We start from the raw sequence: 22,042 nt of genomic DNA on the forward strand, positions 1-22,042 counted from the left end.
CCTGCTTCTGTCCCAATGCCAATAAACAAATTCCACAAGACAATTTTTAAATCTAGGTGTGAGCACTGGGCTCTTTGCTCACATAAAGCAGAGATCAATGCACTCGGTGGGCTAATGGGAAAAGTTACCCAGCAGTCATCAAGGGCTCCCAGTGAAATTTTCTTTGTGCACCTAGACACTAACACACTCTCATCAGCCTCTTATCCCCCCACAGCGTGTTGGTACGCTCTGAATCTAGACAGCCACCATAAATGACACCGAAGCCACCACTACCAAGCCAGGAATCAAATTCCTGGTTGGAAGAAGTTTCAAAATCCAAGGCCAACATCTGGCAAATTCCACGCCTGCCTCCCAATCCTGGCTGGTGTTGCACTGAGAATTCAGTACGAGGGGAGAGTATTAATTTTTTAAGTGCCCAATAATTAACTTGTACTCTGCTTAAATCACACATAGGCGGTCCCTCCAGTTTGCAGTTAGACTCTTTGCGTTTGCCTTATTGTCTCAGAAGGGTGAAGGCTGACAGGAGCTGGTAGTGCACACAATGAAGCCTGTTCTTATCCGGGGGTTCTGACCATACCCTGTGGACAGCAACTGCACTGTAGGCTGCCACTCCACCCCTAAGATCAGACAGTTTATTCCTGGACCCTGGCCTTAGCTGGTAAAGCACCGATTCCTCTACCATTCGCACATCTCAAAGAAGGGCCAGCCAGGGACATGCCCGATTTAAGCAGCATCTGTTTACCGCGCACAGCCCCCAACACACACACCGCGCGCTTCCGCCACCCCTTCCTGGTACCTGCCCAGTTCCTCGCCGGTGTCGTAGTAGTCGTCCACGTTTTCCTGCCTGAACACAGTCATGATAGACTGTCACGCCTCACCAAAGCCCAGGCCACTCCGGCTCCGCGGCCCGAACCATCCCCACCGTCGCCGCGCCGCTGCGGGCCCCTCATGCACCAAGCCGCAGACCTCTGAAAGACATGGAGAGAAGAATGAAACGGTAAACCCCAAGAAAATCGGGGTCCCCGGGCTCGGTCCTGATCTCGAGGCCTCCAGCGGGCTGGGACCACGCGCCCTTTGTTAAGTCTGGGCTGGGGGACCCCCACATCCCGCACTGCCGCGCCCCAGCCCCATGCCTGCGGTCCCCAGACTCCTGCCTCCGCCTCCGGACGACTCCGGGACAGCTCAGGGAAGGGACACAAAGCGCCTGGCCCGGCCACCTGTTCCCCCGCCCGGCGCCGGGCCGCCCTCCCGCTCCTCCCACTGCCTGCGGCGGCCACTCACCCGGCCCCGCACCTCTCGCTCCGAGCGCCCTGATCCCCGCGGCGGGTCCGGATCCGGGGGAGCTCCGAGTGGCCTCCGCTCCGTGAGTCGGGCGCAGCTCGGCCCCGCGGGGACACAGCCACCACCTCTTCAGCGCCCTCCTCCTCCGCTGCGCTCGCGGCTCCTCCCGGTCCGCGCTCCCGCCCGGCCGCGCGCACCCCGCACACACCCACTCGCCCGCACCGAGCGCGCGCCCCACCTGTGACTCGGCGCCCGGCTGCCCTCTGCCGCCCGCTTCGAAGAAGCCGGAGGCTTTCGTCCCCCAGAGTGTGAACCCAAGGATCCGTGTGGGCCAGACGACGTGCTTCGCGTCAGGAAAACCACAAAAAAATACAGCAGGTTTCAAACAGAAATCAATAAAGTCCTGCCCCGGGAGACGCCCACACCCTGATGGAAACGATAGCAAATAAATAGCTTATAAATGAGGTCGCTCTGTTCTTCTGTGTTGACAACAAAAACCGAGAGAGGACAGCAGGGACCTCATCAGAGGGGGCGTCACCCGATGAGTGTTTTGAGCCGAGACGCCTGAGATCCAGGAAGAAAAATGTTGAGATCTCAGAGGCCCAACAAAGGTCGGGAGTCCTGTCAGTGCTATGGTTGCTCAGTTGAAACACAGCGAGTCCTGCCTGAGCTGTGTTGAGCGTACAATACCCACCAGACACTGTTTATGACAGTGTGTAACTAAGAATGAAAATCGCCGTAGGCATGTCTTTATATTAGGTACATGTCCAAATGATGGTGCTTTGGATCTATCGGGTTATAGAAAACTTCAGTGAACCAGTTACTTTGTTACATTGAAACAGTTGGTTCTTGCTTGGTTTTGGTTTTGGTTGGTTGTTTTTAGGTCAGGACAGGATCCATTTGCTTTGCGTTGGACTGTTGTGTACTAGCCAGTCTACAATCTACACAGACACTCTAGGTCCACCTGTGAAACCAGTATTTACACGTTTTTCATTAGGTCTCTCCGGGTGCTCCTGGCTTAATAACGTTCCTAAAAGGGATTCTATCCTGCTGCCTAGAACTCCCAGTGTGCATTCGTGAACACCGCCCGGAGTTCCTATCCACACCACTGCTCAAACTCTGTATTCAACAGTTGTTTCAACTCTGGAGGCTTGGGCCTCAAAGAACAAAGCGAGGCGAAAGAATGTTCCTCTGGCCATGTATCAGATTCTAATCTAAACTAGGTCCCCAGCTAGGAGTGGTAGAGCACACCTGTAATTCCAGCACATGGGTGAAGGAGGCAGGAAGATCAGGAGCTTAAGCCAGCCTCAGCTGTACAACAAGTTGGAGGTGAGGCTGGAGTGCAGGTCTCCAAACACAAACAGGAAAAAAGGTATTCCTAATGGCCCAAGGAAAGAGCCCAGAGGGCACGATAAAAGAATGAGATTAGGAGGTGATACTGACCTAAGTGCTAGGACCAACAACACAAAAGGATCTTGAGAATTGACAAATACAAAAAAAAAAAAAAATACAAAAAAACAACCACGGCAACTAAAAGAAAAAAACAAATAAAAAGGGGATTTACTTGGAAAGCACGCAAATGAATAAATACATCTGTTGAAGAAAAAAATGAAAAACGGGGTGAAACTTATTTTCCAAGGCCACTGAAAAGGATTAGATCTACTTGGGGCTGTCAGGGCTGGTCAGAAGACATTTTTTTTCTGGTGTCACGAAGAAGCAGCATGGAATTTAGAGTTATAAATCTTCATCCAATATTTATGAGGCCATCTACCAGCTGAAGGAGCTCGGAGGAATGATTCACTCGGCTCTGTACCGATTCAGACAAATCTTTTCGAAAGGGCAATCGTGGTAATTTAAAACAATGTCTGATTCCTTGGCTTTCCTCCAGTCCAAAGGATTTTAGTGCTCCTTTCCATGGAGATGGACCTCAACCCTCACCCTCATAGTTTGAAACAAAATCTGGGGTAGCCACCCTGGGTGGTTTCTTTCCAGTGTTAGTTCCTTCCTCCCACCCACAACCCTCATTCTTATTCTATGGCCTTTCAGTGAGTTTCTCCTGGACATGCCCTGTAAAGTCAGAGATCAGAGGAGCCAAGGAGATGCCCTAGCCATTGGGGCGCACTCACCCAGCCAGCCATCATACACTTAACAGCTTCTAGCTCAAGTCCTATGAGTTATTATTGTAGGGTGATTTATTGTGCAGCACTAGATCACCACATAAGAAATCCAGGAGAAGCTAAAGGAATTAGGAGAAGGCTAAAGGAAATGTCTCTTTGAAAGCGCACCAGGTCAAGGCTGGAGAAATTATCCTCTCGCTGAATCTTTACACAGTTACATAAACCAGCCTTTTCCGGTTTCTAATGTTCTTAGCCTCAGTTTTACCACCCCTGAAACGGGGACAAAGGCAAGTGAGATGGCTTAGCAGGTAAGGGTGCTTGCCACAGAAGCCTGACAAGCTAAGTTTGATCCTCAGAAGTCACAGTGGAAAGACAGAAGTGAGTGCAGAAGCGTGTCCTCTGAACAACACACACACACACACACACACACACACACACACACACACTGAACAAAATAAAGGAAACAAGGCACAAGGGGGCAATAATACGTTTTCATCACCTAAGCAAATCTAAAGAGATAACCTGTGTGCGTTATGTAATACACCAGAATATTTGGCGTTGATTTTCGTGTAATGTTCTAAGCCAAAACAACACCACGGAACACATCTCGTTCCTAGAAGACAAGAACCCACGCGTTACGAGACTCAAGCTGCAAAGGATGACCACACGAATTTATAATTTATAATGCATGCTAAGGGCTATGACAATCATGGAGGTTAACGTTAAACCACAGGATGGATTTCAGGCTAACATCCTTTCATAGCTTCATTCGTCTGAGTAAAACAACTGGCTATAATAACCTGAGAGAGCGCAGGGATTTATTGCAGTGAAGACTCTCTTCCTGTTTGCAGGGAGTTGGACTAAGCTCCATTCAAGGACCCAGTTGTGTGCCATAGGATGGAGTCACTACATTCTTATGTGGTTTTTTTCAAATTAGCTGTTGACGTGCGCAGCAGAATATACATGTGTACCCCTAGTGCCTGTGAAGGCACTAGGCAAGAAGAAGGCATTGGATTCCCTAAAACTGGAGTTATGGGTGGTTGTAAAACAAAATGAAGGTGCTGGGAAGTGGACCCCAGTCCTCTGGAAGAGCAGCCAGAGCTCTGAACCACTAAGTCATCTCTCTAGCACCAAGAGTGGATATTTTTAAAAGACACCACGCGGAACACTTCTGCACCTAGGTTCGTTGTTAAAAGTACTTTCCTTGGAACTGGAGAGATGGTTCCACAGTTAAGAGAGCTTGATGCTGCTATTCCAGAGGACCGTAACTCACTTCCCAGAACCCACATCAGGCCGCTCGGACCACCTGTAACTCAAGTTCCAGGACGTCCAATGCCCCACATGGCCTCCACAGACTGAGGGTAGGGTCACGCAAGCAAAGACCGGAAGTTGGGCTTGGGGGTGTGCTATCACAGACTGGGAGGTAGGGGGCGCTAGAGAGTCTCATTGAAGAGGTGGCTCAGTGGAGAGATGATGGCTCACAGTCTGGAGAGGCTGATGTGAACAAACTCACACTATGCTAAATGCAACCCCACCACACCACACCTCAAATAGCCCTTCTAGCTCTTCCCTCCTTTAGAGCTGGTCTGCAAAACTTTTATGATGGAGGTGGAAGGCGGCAGGGCAGAAAGTCACATGAAAGTCACAGACTGTGACCCTCGGGCTTCTTTAAGCGACCAGAACCCAGGCAGCAAGGAGAGACAGGTCAACATGAAGAAGTGACGGAGCTTTTCCAATTTGAATTTTAAGAAGATTAGTAGAGACAACTCACGAGAGGGTTCCAAAAGATAGAAAACCACAGACACTGCTCCTTTCCTGCCCGGAGAAAGGGATACTCCGCTTGAAACTTGACTTCAAGTCTCCACTTGTCTGCCGGGTCTCCCTGGGTATTTGTGAGGCCAGGGTGAAAGCCGTATGTGCTTTTGCCTGCCGCGTTTCTCTGCTCCCACTTCCTCTCCCTCAGGTTTCTGGTTTTGATTTATTATTGAAATGAAATCCAGAAACGAGCGCTCAGTCTTATGCCCTCATTAGAACTGGATGTGCCAATCATGCCCACATGTAAAACTAGAACTTACATCCCCGTTGATTTAGTGAAGAGAGTTGCTTTTCCCCCCTTTGAGTCTACTTTTTCTCCTCTGTGGTGACTAATGGACCTCTGTAAAGCCATCAGACCTCACAACATTGATTTCTATTTATTTTCCTTTCAGCAGAAATTATGGTTAAAATATTTTCAGTCCACATCAAAATCTCTCCTTTCTCCGAGGATGGGTATTAAATATTGCACGAGACCCAATCACAATGAAAGCCTCTGGGTGTCCTGGCACGGTTCAGGAACTAAAAGCCTCCTTACTCAAGCCAGTGACATGATTTACGGTCCCATTCACGGAGCTCCGGTAGGATTTATAGAAACATAGCTTTTAAAAAAAGGCAAACATGCTATAAATCCCACCTCCCCGCCCCCAAAAGCTCCTGTCAGCTGGAAGATTTGCAAGGAGAGCAAAACTTGTTGATGTTGCTGACACATTTAATGCAACATTCTCAGACCAGGAACTTGGTTCTCATACCTTTGATGCTCCTGCTTCGTATAGAGACTACATGCAAACACACGCTTACATGTATATGCGAGGCTATTTGTCTTGAAGTTTGAATTTTTATGGTTTTGCTATTTCTCTTATCTCTGAGTAAATTTTAATGATGAGATAGTGTAAGGACACGCCCAGAAGCATATACCTTCGGGAGGAGGAGCCAGTACTGACTGCTCCTGACTGGCAGGAGGAGCAGTGACAGCTCCTGTCAGTGGCTACTCATTCAACTCTTTCCTGTGTCACGTGAAACCAGGTTTTGGAGGCTAATCTCTATGGAGCCAAATTAGGAAGAGCGACTAGACTGCACATGTCACCTGGCACCTTATTGGTGACAGGCAGGTATGGATTCACACACAATGCGATGTCACTGTATCAAAGGTTCTAGTTAAGAGCCCTGGTAAAGGGCTGGAGAGATGGCTCAGCGGTTAAGAGCACTGACTGCTCTTCCAGAGGTCCTGAGTTCCCTGAGTTCAAATCCCAGCAACCACATGGTGGCTTACAACCACCTGTAATGGGGTTGGGTGTGTCTGAAGACAGCTACAGTGTGCTTATATATATATTAAGTAAATAAATAAATCTTTTAAAAAAAAAGAGTATGGTAAAGCCTGGTGTTGCACACCTAAAATCGCTATATGTGGAAGGCTGAGAGGCAGGAAGATTTCAATTTTGGGTCCGTCTTGACTACCTAGTGATTTAAAGCCAGAGGCATCATGAGACTTAAAACCATAAATAACTAAATAAACACGTAAACATAGAAATGGAATAGTGTGCTGAATAGAACAGACACTATCCATTGTTTAATAACTGTGTTGACCTTAAGAGTTTGGAGGCTGTCTTCCAAAATTCTTGGAAGAGTTTGGAAGTTCTTGGCATGGGCCAGTTACTGAATATCTGTCCAAGAATGTGTGACCTAATTTGTCTCTCTTAGGAAAGTTCTCTGTAGCAGTGAGATTCTATCAGATTCCTCAATACCGCTTAGGAGGCCTTGCACCAAGCGTCTGCTGTTTGCACGAATGGTTGCTAGACAGGGATGTACTCTTTTGACTGAAACATAAACAAAAATATCTCGATTGCTTTCACTGTTCCTCCCTCAGTTTAGTTACAAATGCTTATTATTAAATTGTTAAATATAAAGGTACCATGGGGCTGGAGAGATGGCTCAGTGTTTAAGAGCTCTGGCTACCCTTCCGTAAGGATCTGGCTTTGATTCCCGGCAACTAGATAACTAACAACTGTAACCGCAGTTACAGTGGATCCGATGCTATCTTCTGGCCTCTTGGGGCACCATGCACACACACTGTGCACAAATGAGCAGGTGGGAAAGCATGCATGCACATAAAATAAATTTTAAAATGTTAAAGGTCGGGGTTGGGGATTTAGCTCAGTGGTAGAGTGCTTGCCTAGCAAGCGCAAGGCCCTGCATTCGGTCCCCAGCTCCGAAAAAAAGAAATGAAAAAAAAATGTTAAAGGTCCCTCAAAAAAGAATAATCGATGACCTTTCCCAGGTCATCAGAAAAGTGGATTTATAATTGCCTGAGGCTGATAACAAAACTCTAACTCACTGAGCTGTTCGGATAGAAATGAGCCAGTGGAATGGGGACACCAAATCACTATTGCATGCAACAAGCATCCCTGAACATCCATCTGCGGCTGAAGGAATAGACGATGCCATAACCCTGGGCCCATTGGGTGTCCAGAACATGAGACTGTTGGCACGAGAGAAGAGGAAATGCCCCAAGACACGAAAGCTTCAGCAAAAGACACTGATTAAAAACTCACCCACCCACGCTGGTGACTTTTATACCATAAAATGCATGCAGATTTGTTCCCAGGCTTTCTTCAGACATAGAGTTGAGTTACATCTTCTAAATCAAGAATGTTGTCTGGTTGGGGTGCCTTTGGATTGTTGAATATTTTGCACTAGTTTCTTTTTTGCCCCCATGGGAAAACACTGTAACCAGACGTAACAAAAAGAGAAGAGCGTATTGGTCTTCCGGTTCCAGAGGGATGACCATCAATGGAACCAGGGAAACAGCGCAGCAGGAAGTTGAGAATGCACCCCTTCAGTCTGCAAATAAATGGGAATCCAGAAAGAAGGGAACTGGAAGTGAAGGGAGAGTTCAATATCAAAGCCTGCCCAGAGACACTTCCTCCAGCAAGGCCCCACCTCCTAACGCTCCCCACAAAGCGCTACCAGCTGGTATTCAAATAGGGGAGCCTGTGGGGGACATTCTTATTCAAAGCACCACAGTGCTTTGTTATCATGCAGGAGGCCCAGACTTTGATCCACAGTTCAGTGGTAAATCACATACAATGTTGCATGCCCACAGTCCCAGCACTTAAAAATGGAGGCAGGAAAATAAGCTCAAGGGTATCCTCAGTTTTTTTAAACTGTTACAATGTTTCCTTTGTGTAACACTGAGCTGGCACATGCGCAGTGTCCCCAACTTTCCCGGACCCTGACTCATCATCAGCAAGAGTTAACTTCAGTATCCCAGCTTTCTGTAAACACTGGCATAGATTCCTATCTGGCGCTTGCCCCAGCAGGCTCCACAGAAGCCCCAAATCCTCTGTAGCTGCTTACTCATCCCCACCCTTCCCAGTCTTTGGAACCATTGATTTTATAACACAGTTTTGCTCTCCCACAATATCATATTGTTGAAATCAAAGAACGTATAATCTTCTTAGCTTAGTAACATGCTTTTAAAATCCCTCCATCTTTCTTCAAGGCTGGGTAGCTCATTTTCTATTGCTGAGTAACATTTCTTTCTCTGAACTGGTCTCTGAGTTGACTTACCTACCACAGGTCAGTCATCTTGGTTGTCTCTAAGTCTGATAACAATGAATACAACTACTAAAAAATATTCATGTGCTGATGTGCATTTTCAGCTAAGTCTGATGTGATGGTTTGAATATGCTCGGCCCAGGGAGTGACACTATTAGAAGGTGTGGCCATCGGATGTAGATCGCTCCTGAGAGACACAGCCAGAATACAGCAAATATAGAGGCGAATGCCAGCAGCAAACCACTGAACTGAGAATAGGTCCCCTATTGAAGGAATCAGAGAAAGAACTGGAAGAGCTTGAAGGGGCTCGAGACCCCAAAAGTACAACAATGCCAAGCAACCAGAGCTTCCAGGGACTAAGCCACTACCTAAAGACTATACATGGACTGACCCTGGACTCTGACCCCATAGGTAGCAATGAATACCCTAGTAAGAGCACCAGTGGAAGGGGAAGCCCTGGGTCCTGCTAAGACTGAACCCCCAGTGAACTAGTCTATGGGGGGAGGGCGGCAATGGGGGGAGGGTTGGGAGGGGAACACCCATAAGGAAGGGGAGGGGGGAGGGGGATGTTTGCCCGGAAACCGGGAAAGGGAATAACACTCGAAATGTATATAAGAAATACTCAAGTTAATAAAAAAAAAAAAAAAAAAAAGGTGTGGCCATGTTGGAATAGATGTGGCCTTGTTAGAGTAGGTGTGTCACTGTGGGTGTGGGCTGTAAGACCCTCATTCTAGCTGCTTAGCTGGAAGTCAGTATTCTGCTAGCAGCCTTCAGATGAAGATGTAGAACTCTCAGCTCCTCCTGCACCATGCCTGCCTGGATGCTACCATGTTCCTGCCTTAATGATAACGGACTGAACCTCTGAACCTGAAAGCCAGCCCCAATTACATGCTGTCCTTATGAGAGTTGCCTTGGTCATGGTGTCTGTTCACAGCAATAAAACCCTAACTAAGACATCGGGTAAATAAGAAAGAGTAGGTGGCTGCATCCTATAACAAGAATATATTGAATTCTGTAAGGAAGTGGCAAATTGAGCCACACAGTGTTCCACCAGAAAAGAGACTCCCACAGCCTTGCAAGCATCAGCGCAGTCAGTGTTTGACACTCGCCGCTCTAACTGACATGCAGTGCTCTTTGGTTGTTTTAGTAGATGTTTCCTGGTGGCTTGTGGTGGGAACATTTTTTCACATGTTTGTTCATTACCTGTCCATCTTCTTTGGCGGCATGTCTGTCTTTTAGGAGTTTATTATGATCTCCAAAGTTGCATGAAGTTCCTTCTCGGGCTAATGGGAGTAGTCTGTGAGAAAAAGTGTTCCACATTGTAACACTTACATTTCTGCTTCGATAATACCGTGACTAGCAGCAACCTGAAAAAGAGGATCTTTTCCTTTAAGGATCCAAAGGGCCAGCTGTCCCTAATCAGAGGGGAGGCATGGCATCAGGGGCAGGCAGCTGAGGGATCACATCTCAACCCCACATAGTGTCTCAGTCAGGGTCTGTATTCCTGCACAAACATCATGACCAAGAAGCTAATTGGAGAGGAAAGGATTTATTCAGCTCACACTTCCACATTGCTGTTCATCACCAAAGGAAGTCAGGACCGGATCTCAAGCAGGTCAGGAAGCAGGAGCTGATGCAGAGGCCATGGAGGGATGTTACTTACTGGCCTGCTTCCCCTGGCTTGCTTAATTTGTTCCCTTATAGAACCCAAGACAGCCAGTCCCAGGGACGGCACCACCCACAATGTATCCTCCCACCCTTTGATCACTAATTGAGGAAACACCTTACAGCTGTATCTCATGGAGGCATTTCCTCAAGGGAGGCTCCTCTCTCTATGATAACTCCAGCTTATGTTAAGTTGACACACAGAACCAGCCAGTACACATAGGAAACAGAGAGAACAAATTGACCTTTGGAGCCAGGTTGTGAACTCTCAAAGGTGGTCCCAGTCCGGCTTCATGTCATAAACATCCCATAACCTCCCCAAATAGCAACATCAATTGAGGACCACATTTTCAAATATATGAGCCTCTGGGGGACATTCCTCATTCAAAGCAACACACATGGTCAAAACAAGCTTGAGGAACTCCAAAATAAGTAGCTAGCGGCTGGAAGGACGGCTCAGCACTTAAGAGCATTGGCTCACAGAGGTCCTGAGCTGGTTTCCACATGGGGCAGCTCACAACTGCCTGTTCCTCCAGTACCAGGGGCATCCAGTGTCTCTGGTGCACACACCAGGCTTTCTTCCTGCTTTCATTCCCTAGCTTATAACATGACTCATATGAAACATTCTCACTGCACGGGTAATGGAACCTCTACTGGGTAGAAGTGGAGAACGCCGGTGTGTAGACTCCATATGAGCTACAGAGCCTGGAGCACCCAGGGATCCGGGTATCTGCAGGAGGATCTGGAGACAAGGGATGACTGAAGCCGAAGTTGTTTCTTTCTGCCTCCTTCCCTCTCCTCCCCCCACCCTCTTTGCTGTTGATAATTGAATTTTCTTTTTGCTGTATGGTAATTGAAAACGTAACAGTTCTATTTCCAGAGTGCATCTCGGTGGCACTAAATTAGATCTGTTGGCTCCGAAACCACACAGCGAGCTGTTTAAGAAGCCAATGCAAAGGTACGAACTCCATGGACCTTTCAAATGGTGAGCGACATCCATCTTTCCTGATGACCCATAGGTTGTACAGCTGCCAAGCAGACAAGAAAAAACATATCAAAAGCGTTACGTTTTGCTACTGGAATATAACCATTTTGATCTCTGATGGCAATAGGCTCAACAGCAAGCGTTTGGCTTCTGGTTGGGAGGGAGCACGCTGTCATGGCGAATAGGTTAAGCTGGGTAGAATGTATCAGTATTCTGGATGCAGAGTGGAAAGGACCAGATACTGTTAAAATATGAGTAGGGGAAGCAGACCTTTCAACCAGAGTTCTAGCGAGCGAGCACTGGGCATCCTGTACAAACGTGTAACCTGGGAGCTGCAGCAACCAGACAGATGGACAGAGAGACAGAAAGACTATGCAGGACTGGGAGAAACAGACCTGGAAGATGATCTTCCCAAGAAGATGCAAATTGTACCGAACATCACTGGATTGTGCACTTAGAATGAGAGAATTTCAATAAAGCCTTGAAAAGACTCAGATGTTCTTCAGAATGATGTTGTACGTGCCCTTGAAAGTTTGAAGGGGGCACTGCTCGGTGCCGCAGAAAGCTACTTAGCTGTCTGTGAAGCAGCCTAAGAAAAACAAAAACTTCCCGTATCTGGCTTAGGGAATCCTTAGAGAAATGGCAGAATTAATATCTCCCTCAATATTTACAGCATATTTATTTAAAATACGCCCACAATTTATGCTGAAGGACACCTCCAAGTGCAATGACACACAAAAACTATTTTATTGAAGTATGCTTATCTTGGGAAAAGCAGTCCTCCCCCAGTGTGAATAGCTTGAGGAGTCTGGGGACAAGAACGCACCTTATGAAGCCATTACCACCACCAAGGCCACAAACACATTTTTAAAAAGCATTTCACCTTTTTATTTAATGCAATGTGTTTATCTCCAAGCAAGGCCACTACCAATGAAGTACCTGAACACAGGCAAGATGTCACCTAGCAAGGACGCTCCTTAGTGACTATAAACATACCACCTGAAGAAAGGATCTGTTAATTGACACTGGGAGCTTTTGCTTGGCCTGTCAAGACCTTAGCTTAAAGAATCATGTGTGTTGCTGGTAATGAAATCATCTGACCGAACCCTTAGGCTGTTCCACGGTCCTGCCTTCCTATAAGGCTCTCGAATCACTATCCTCAGCAATAGGGGGAGGTGGGAGGTTGGTGGCACGTCTCTTAATCTACTTGTTTATATGAGACAGCCTCATTTTTGTGATCTAAGCCAGCCTCCAACTCATGGTCCTCCTGCCTCAGCTTTTGAACACATCCCCACACACGATTCCAGCGGGCAATTCTATGTGAATCGTTTGTGCTTTGTCCGATGGTGTGGAGACAGTGACCAGATAAACATCAAATTTCTGTTCTAACTTCGCCTTGTGTGGTGCCATGTTTCATTAACAGTCGTGACTTCTGGGGTCTTAGCTTTTTCTACACATACCCTCTCTCCGGAGAGACACTTGCTTTGGTATGGCAAGCAGGACCCAAAAGGAACCAAATTCTGTTGGAAGTTGCACGGAGCCACACAGTTTGTGTGGCTTGTTTAGCTGGGTATGTGTTCTGCTGTTGGCCAAAAAAAAAAAAAAAAAAAAAAAAAGGTAGCTTGACCTGGTATCACATGACTAGAATCCAAATTTCTACGAGTGTTTTCAAAATGGTGGTTACTCTTCCTTGTGAACAAAGAAATTTAAAAAGTCTACTCTGAGGTGTCCTTTCAAACCAAGGAAATTCTCAGGGTCTCAGTCATCTTGACAACAATACTGGTGGCACCCACATGTAAGGAGCTGTCCACAGCTTGGGGGAAGGTAGAATATCCTGAGATCTGATGTGTTAGATGTATCCTATGTCCTTGCAGATATTCTGAATATGTATCGAGGAGTTTCACATATCACTGTGTGCACGTGAAAGTGTCCTGACCTTCCATCTTGCTTCTGACAGGGTCTCCATGTTGTTTGCTCCTGTGTACATCAGGAGAGCTGGCCTGTCAAACTTAAAGAAACTCCCCATCTCCATTTGGAACAACAGGACTACAGATTTGAGCTACTGTACCCAGCTATATATAGATGGGTTCCAGGGATTTAAAATCAAATCCTCCCGCTGCGGGAGCAATCTCTTCACCGCTGAGCCATTGCCCTCACGGTGAGACGTGAGGTAACGCGTCTCAGGTGATAAACATCCTAGGCACAGAGCTAGGGCCACACATACTGTCCTGTAAAATATAAAGTCACCCGTAACAGGAAGCTTACAACTTGTGCCTCTTCCTACCCTGTCATCTTCTTCTTCTGCCTTTGTCTTCGAGCTGGTGGAATTGGGGCATCTTTCCTCCTATTCCACCCCAAGCTCTGGCCTGGCCCTATTCTCACGCTCAGCAGTGGGTTTACTAGCTCTGTTCCTTAACACTGTGAGTCAGTGGTCTGGACCATCCTGCTCTGTTTCGGGGACTTCTGCATGCTTCAGGCTGCTGGAGCTTTGCCTTGGGAAAGGGCAGCAGACTCATAGCCTCTGTTCTACCCCAGCAGCATACAACCACTATCTTCTCCTTTTCTTTCCTTTAAAGATTTTCTTCCGACAAGGTCTTATGTAGCCCATGCTGGCCTTGAACTCACTGTGTATCGGAGGCTAACCTTGACCCCCTAATCTTCATGGCTCCACTAGGATTATAGGTGCAAACCACTGTGAGTGGTTTTATGCAATGCTGGGTATGAAACCCATGAGCAGCACTCTATCAACTCGGCGACGCACCCACGCCATTTTATCCTTTCTTAAAGGATCCAGTAGGTTCTTCAAGACCTCACGCCAGTGTGAGCATTTTTTTATGGAAGTTACCAGAGATCTGGGGCTTCGTGAATACTGCTGAAGCCTGTTTTAATAATACAGAGTGACCAAGACACACACTCTCATCTGATGGTTAGCTCCAGCAGTTACATTGATATTTTAAAGCTCCACATGGATGTGCGTGCGCGTGCGCGCACATTCTCACACACACACATACACACACACACACACACACACACACACACACACACACACAAACACACTCCTATCTTCAAGACCTGTGTGGCTAACTGCTTAACTGGTTGTGGCTACTCTCTAAACTCCATGAATCAGAGAAAGCCTCTCTCTCATCCCATAGTTTCCTGTCTCTTTGATGGAAAGAGGCCACTCAGTGTCTCTCCTCTGCCTATAATTTTACATAAAGTGTGTGACATCTAATAAATCCTGTCAGGGTCCTCAGGGGCTTTGGAAGTGGCCGGCCAAGCATTACCCTCCTGTTTTATAGCTTCCTGTCAGGAGTATTTCTTTTTTCTTTTCTTTTTTTGACTGGCACGTGCCCTGAGTCATTCAGGGGTTATCTCAGTGCCACCCACTTATTCCCAGAATTCCCCTCTGGAGAGACCTCTTTACTCCATCTACCTCTATAAACTCACACTCTCACCTTTCCAGTACAGAGAGCAAGACAAGGATACAAAACCTGGTCATGATGCTGAGGGAGCTGCACAGGTCCTCAGGGCCTGAGCTGTCTGTGCAGGTAGCCACGTCCTTTTAGATCTCAGCTCCATCCTGTGCAAACAGGGGCAAGTTGCTGTAGTTACACAGACCGTAGCTTCCTCCTTGGGGAGAAGGCGATGAGGATGGCTGTCGTGAGCCTAATGTCTGTGGTCTGGTGACTGGAATATGTGTGTAAATGCACACATGTGCATGCAGCACACACGTGGAGGCCAGAAGACCGACATTGGGTGTCCGTCAGTCACTCTCCACCTTGGTGGGTTTCTTTAAATATTTATTTACATTTATGCATGAATGTTTTGCCTACATGCTTACCAACATGCTTGTATATACATGCTTACCACGTGCTTGCACAGTACCTGAACATGTAGGTACAGGGAACAGAATGTAGACTTTCTGTAAGACCAGCATGCACTCTTAATGACTGAGTCACCTCTCCAGCAATAGTTTTTTGTTTGTTTTTGTTTCTGAGATTTATTATTTTTAAAAGATTTATTTATTTAATGAATATGAGTACACTGTCACTGTCTTCAGACACACCAGAAGAGGGCATCAGATCCCATTACAGATGGTTGTGAACCACCATGTGGTTGCTGGGAATTGAACTCTGAAAGAGCGGTCGGTGCTCTTAACCACTGGGCCATCTCTCCAGCCACTATTTATTTATCTTTAGTTTATGTGTATGAGTGGTTTGCCTGAATGTAAGTATATTCATGAGCACGCAGTGCCTGGGGAGGCCAGAAGAATACAACAGAGTCCCTAGAATTGAAGTCCTGTGTGCTTGGGAGTCACAGTATGGATCCTGAGTTCTCATCCCAGATTTTCCTAAGGGTAGAAAAAATTTAGTTGCTGTGCCATCTCTAGCCCCTGGTTTTATTGTTCTCATTTGGTTTTGTTTGTTTGTTTGGTTGGTTTTTGTTTGTTTGGTTTTTGCTTACATTTGTTTGCTTCTTTATTATTTCACGGAGAGGGATGAAAGGACATGAATGTAGAGGTCAGAGGTCAGAGATCAGAAGTCAGAGAGAGCCAATTTGCAGAGTTCAATCCTCTTCTACCACATGTGACCCAGAGAGCAAACTCAGGTCATGAGACTTGGGGGCGAGCATTTTTACCTGCTGAGCCACAGGCTGGCCCCAGACATTTTTTTCTGAGACAGGGGTCTCTAACTGCACTTGGTGATTCCCTAGACTTGTCAGCAACCCCCAAAGATCAGCATCTGAGCGTCTGCACCTACCAGCCCTGGGATTACAGATGCAAGGTCACCTTGTTACAGATGCAAGGTCACCTTGTTACAGATGCAAGGTCACCTTGTTACAGATGCAAGGTCACCTTGTCTACATTTCTGTGTTTGTTTGCTTGCTTGCTTGCTTGCTTGCTTTTGACTTTTCAACACAAGGTTTCTCCGTGTAGCCGAGGCTGTCATGGAGCTATTTCCATAGACCAAGCTGGTCTTGAACTCACAGAGATCCACTTGCCTCTGCCTCCCGAGTGCTGGGAGTACCTGAACTCAGGTCTTCATGCTTGCACACTGCCGACTGAGCTACCTTTCCAGACCCTAGTGTTGAAGGCTAACTAACTTTGCCTTCAGTTAGGACATCAGGAGGAAAGGTTGTGGCAGGTTACCACATGAAGGTCTAGAGGAAGGGAAACAACCGACAGAGAATGATTTATGAGTTCAAAGTCAGCCCTCAGAAGGACAGATCAGGATAGATTTCTCAATTACTTGGTTTCCTGAGAAGAAAAAGTTAGCTTTGAGATAAAGCGTTAAACCGCCCAAGAGTGCTTCAAAGTGGCCCAGGGAAGGGAAGCCTGTGACTGCTCCTTTAAAGTCACATTGGAATTAGTCTATTCCCGATCAAGAACTGGAGGCGTGGTTCACAGTGTATATTTAATTTTTGCTAAAAATGTGTAGCTAAGAGAGAGCCAAGGAAATATTTTCATTTAAGAAACGCCAACTCTGATGTTGTCTTCTGTGTGGGAAGGAAGCGGTGTGTTTTCATTCTTGCCAATCAATAACCGAATTCAGTCTCCATACTCATTCAGTTCAATGATGAGAAAGTTATCTGGTTTTTAGGGAGATTAACTTTCCTTCCCAACCCTCCTCTCAGCCGCCTTCCTGTCGCGGTAAAATGGGTTTCTTTTATCCTGCACTAGCCGGCGCCATAGGGCCACATGGCATCTGCAGGATATTTTTATCTCAGTCAGCAAAGCGTCTCACCCACTAAGCTCCATCCCATCTCACACTGCCAAGGGCTACTGTCTGAGCCCGGCAGCAATCTCTCTACCCATCTAGTTCTTCTTTTTTTTTTTTTTTTTTTGGTTCTTTTTTTCGGAGCTGGGGACCGAACCCAGGGCCTTGCGCTTCCTAGGCAAGCGCTCTACCACTGAGCTAAATCCCCAACCCCCCACCTAGTTCTTAAGGCGCGTCGCTGCCATGCCAGTTTCATACAGAGACCGCCTATCTCACGGCTCTCTTACTGTGGACTCAAATAAGTCGCCACTTGAAAGAGCACAGCACACAATAACCTCTGACCCAATCGATGAGATGTAATTTGCCCATCCAGACAGCACAAAATCCTGTACACACCCATCCCTCAAAAATAGTCATAGCAACCCGTATCTACGCGCAGAGAAGAATCTTAACATCTGCCGCCATGTTCTCCCAGCTCCTTCTCCTCCAGCTCCTCTCTCTTGCTTCTAAAACTTTGTTCCCGCCCATCCTTCCTTCTGGTCCAATGACAGGCCTTGTTCTATCCTGTACCTGCCTTCACCTGCGTAATAACATCAACCTACACTTTCCTTTCTTTCCTTCTGTTACGGATTGAACATAGGACCTCGCTAAGCACAGTACCACATAAAACCAAGGCCTTATCCCGAAACAGAAATGTGTTTTTATGGGGTGGAGCAGGCAGCTCCGCGTTCAGAGCCCCAGAATCCATTTCCCTTTCAGTTGGCTTACTATCTCCGTCTTACTTGCCTTGATCCACCCTGCTTAATGCAATCATTCTGGAGCCTCCCCTGATCGAGTTCAAATTAGAACCAGGCTGAATTAACATCCCCAAACGGAATTTTGATAGTCTGGTCTCGGTGATGAGACTTATTCTTCGATTAGATTCTTCATGAAAGGCTTCAGCTGCTATGATTTCAGGCCTGGGTGGATCAGGGGCAACCCAGAGTGAAGTGTTGATTCAGCCATTGTGGGTGTCTGTATGGTAAGGGAGAAACTGTCAGAGGAATTTCTCTTTCCATCCCCCCAAGTTGATATACAGGAAAATGCACACGGGGCAGGGAGTATCCAATTGGGCAACACTTTAAAAGTATTATTTTGTTTTATACTGATAAATGACCTTTGCGCATGTGCATAGGGTATAGTCTGGAAGAACCGGAATTGAGGGAAACTCTCTCTGTTTATTCCCTGCAAGAGAGAGGAGAGAGCCCCTCTACCCATGGAGGGTTCATAATTGTGTCCACGAAGGAAACCGGCAACAGACAAAAGGAGAAGAACTAAACAAATATATTCTATTCATGGGAACATCACAGAAGAGAAACGTGGACAACTCGAAACCCAGTGAAATTTAGGAGACAAGTAGAGAAGTGGAAAGATGGGGCACCCCAAGAGCAGCCAATGCCTTCTGGGAAAGAGGAAAGGCTCTGAAAAGAAGAGAAGCTCTGGGCATCACACGCGGCTGTAGTCTTGAACTTGTGTTAGCCTGAACAGGATCTTCATGAAGCTGAGCACAACCATACTGTGTCAGGGCAAGGGGAGGGGGTGCTATATACTTAATACTTGCCAGGGGAGGGAGAGACATTTTCTTCAGTAGCATAACCACTGGTATGAAACCATTGAGCCACAGAGTAAGTAAATATATCTGTATCTGTATCGCTAGCATACATCTATATCTATATCTCTATTTATGGACAAATTGAGAGGAAGAAAAAAAATAGGATTATCAGTTATGGGGTTACCAGAACAAGAGGACGGTAAAGTGTGTGTATGGATATTGAAATACATTTTGGGCCAGGTACAGTGTTACATGCCTTTAATCCCAGCACTTGGGAAGCAGAGGCAAGTGAATCTCTCTGAGTTCAACACCAGTTTAGCCTATAGTGAACTCCAGGCTAGTCAGGGCTACATGGTAAGACCCTGCATGAAAAAAAAAATCAAAAATAAAATTAAGTTAAAAAATAAAAACCAGACATGCCTAAAAATGTCGCGGTGGAACCCGTTACAGTGTGTAATGAATACAGGCTAAAGCGAGAAAGCTTTAACAAGTGTGGCCTGTGTGCTGCAGACTCCAGCTCCCTCTTGGATAGTTGATGAGTGCCTGAGCAGGGGGCCCATGACAGCAAGCTCCTTTTAGAGTGTCTGTTTTTGGGTGGAGCAAATAAGCATGTGTTTGTTACTTGCCAAATGATCTGAGCTAAAAATCACGAATACAGCCTTGCATTACACACCTACAATCCCAGCCCCGAGAGGTCTACGAGGGATGGCCTGAACTTAACACAAGCTGGTTCTCTCCCTTGTTCTACCCTGTGGGTGCCGGAATGAATTTGAGTTTCTAGGATTGGCACTAAGCACCTTTACCCAGTGAGGCATCTAGTCCACCGCTTGAAAAGGCAAGATTAAAAAAAAGCAAAACTCAATTAAGTTAAAATCTGATTTTTGTTTTGTTTGGACTTTACACTTTGGTATCCAACTCCTGGGACAAGGGACTGAGATGCATATTTTACATATCAAAGCAGAGATGGCCGCCATGTTCTCCCAACATCCCTCAGTCCTACCTGCCACACATTGCCTCCAACTCTGAATTTCCAGCCTAGGGGCTGGGCTGCCCTTCCTCCAGAGTATCTTCCCTACCTACACACACACACACACACACACACACACACACACACACACACACACACACACATGCCCCTACCGCTTTTTTCCTCTCTCTTCCTCTCACTTTCTCTCCTTCTCTCTCTGCACACACACTTTCTTTCTCTCTCTCCCTTCCCATGGTGACCTCCCTGACCTCATTTCTTAGGGCCAGTGAACTCACCCGCTCGAGAGCAGCCTCCCAATAAACCTGCACTTAATATAATTGAATCTGATTTGAATTGGCTCATTTCACCATCGGTGAAGAAATAATTTCTCATTTACATCTAGTCTTCAGCCCACATGGGCTTTGGGGTAATGCTCTTCCTAAGTGTTTGACTTGAATGTATCTTGAGTGATCTCCAACTGGTCTTTGCCTCCTGGATGGGCATCCTGGCAACCTCATGGGGACCACAGTCAGGAAGCAGACACAGCTAGAGGAGTCTGTTCAGGGCTGGCCTATGAATGCCTTGGCAGACCATTCTCCTTCCTGGCCTCTGGTATGAGAGACCCAGTGTTTGTATGCAAGGATGCTTCTTCCTGGGTTTGGGCCACCAATCATAGTGAAAAATGGCCATCCTTTAGGTAACACAGGCGTTTGGGTGAATAAACCGGATGCATTTAAATTAAATGCATCAAACAACAGTGAGGTGGCAAGCATTGATCTCGGAGACTAGCTGTATCTCTGTGGAGTGGTCAGCTTGGAAGGGAATACATTTTGTGTTTCTTTGTAGATAACCCCTTCTGACGGGTAGTGGTTTGAATACACTTACATAGGCCCAATAGCATAAGGTTAAAATGGCCTCAGGACTTGGAGCAGAAGTTGTTCAGAAAAGTGTTTCTCGAATTTTTGTTGAACTCAAGGAGTCCCAGAAAACATTCACATTCAAATACAGTAAAGCTGAAAGTGGGGGCTGGAGAGATGGCTCAGTGGTTAAGAGCACTGACTGCTCTTCCAGGGGCTCCCAGCAATGACACGGTGGCTCACAACCATCTCCAATGGGATCTGATGCCCTCTTCTGCATTTGAAGAAAACAACAGTGTAGTCACATAAATAGATAGATAGATGGATAGATAGATAAATTAATAAATAAATCTTTTTTTAAAAAGGAAAGAATCTTTACATAAATAAATAAACAAAGCTGAAAATGTTGCTATCTTTAAAGTTCACCTAAACAAGGATTTGGTCTGCTCTGACCTTCTGTTTGGAGTTTTGTTTTTATTTTGGTGCTGTGCTTGGAACCTGATGGGCAACTGTTTACCACAGCCTGTTTTACATAATAAAGACCCTCCTTTTGTGGGTGGAGACTAGGAGGGTCAAAGGCAGTCACAGAACAAAGGAATTCCTGACTATTGGTGGAGGTTAGAGGGTGGAGAGTTTAGCATTTTAGTGATTGCTGGGTGGAGGTACGGGTGCTAACTCAGGAAGCTACCTAACCCTGGCCAAACCTGCCTCTGGGATTCAGCTCTGGGAGTTTAGCTGTTTAGGAAGCTACTGGGCTGTGTAAGGCCTGTCCCTCTGGTGTCTGTGATCTAACTCAGCTCTCCACTTGCTCTCTGTGACTTCTTTAGCTTTCAGAACCATGTTCATATGTTCTCTCTGGGGCGTGGGGGGTTGTTGTGTGGGTTGTGTGTGCACATCCATGTGTGTTGCTAGGAACTAGAGATTCACACATATCATACACGTACCCTAATACTTGCCTCCTATAAACTTGACCTCAAATGGTAGAACCTTCTACAGCAGTCAGAGGCCAGCACTCTGCACTCTTAACTTTCAACAAACAGATCTCTGCTTTGTGGTTCTAAGAGATACTGCATGTAGCCACGACCTTTACATACGCCTTTCCCATGATGCAGACTTGACTAGTCCTGTCTGGTAGGCTGGAGACACATCTGTGAGAGGTGAATCACCTGAGATTTCCATGGAGCTCATTTTTGGTGGAGAAAGGGAGGAAGGGATGGGATGTTGGGTCTCCCATTGCCTGACCCTGACACTGGCACACACTCTGGCATGTCAGAGGCCAGCGCCCTGAAGAGCTTGGGCTCTCCTCTGGTGGCTGGGGCCAGCAAGGGCAAGCTTGACTTGATGGAGAAGAGAAAAATCAGAGAAGAGTAGCAGGCTGGGGTGGAATATGGTTCAGACCATGTGTGGAATTGGCACTGAAGTTACGATGCCGTGAAGTTCCAGCGAAGTTTCTGATCCCTAGATTCTTAGAAATCTTGCACAAGAGTGCGTA

General features: G+C 46.6%; 1 protein-coding gene and 1 long non-coding RNA gene across 6 annotated transcripts in view; one reads left to right on the forward strand and one right to left on the reverse strand.

The window, feature by feature from the left end:
* The window catches only part of Dapk1 (death associated protein kinase 1), a 161,033-nt gene extending 159,311 nt beyond the window's left edge, over window positions 1-1,722 (reverse strand). The window contains exons 1-2 of one of the 4 annotated variants that reach the window (NM_001107335.2): window positions 1,282-1,445; window positions 797-968 (exon numbers count right to left, since the gene is read on the reverse strand). In NM_001107335.2, the coding sequence (NP_001100805.2) occupies window positions 797-858 (62 nt within the window). In that variant the 5' untranslated portion in view covers window positions 859-968; window positions 1,282-1,445. Of the gene's footprint in view, window positions 1-796; window positions 969-1,281; window positions 1,497-1,519 lie in introns of those variants that run through there. The other 3 variants (XM_063276328.1, XM_063276329.1, XM_008771441.4) reach the window with 3 other exon arrangements.
* LOC100912124 (uncharacterized) overlaps window positions 1-22,042 on the forward strand; it is a 151,022-nt gene that overhangs the window by 1,462 nt on the left and 127,518 nt on the right. The window lies entirely within an intron of this gene.

This window comes from Rattus norvegicus, chromosome 17 (genome assembly GCF_036323735.1).
Source record: "Rattus norvegicus strain BN/NHsdMcwi chromosome 17, GRCr8, whole genome shotgun sequence".
Classification (NCBI taxonomy): Eukaryota; Metazoa; Chordata; class Mammalia; order Rodentia; family Muridae; genus Rattus; species Rattus norvegicus.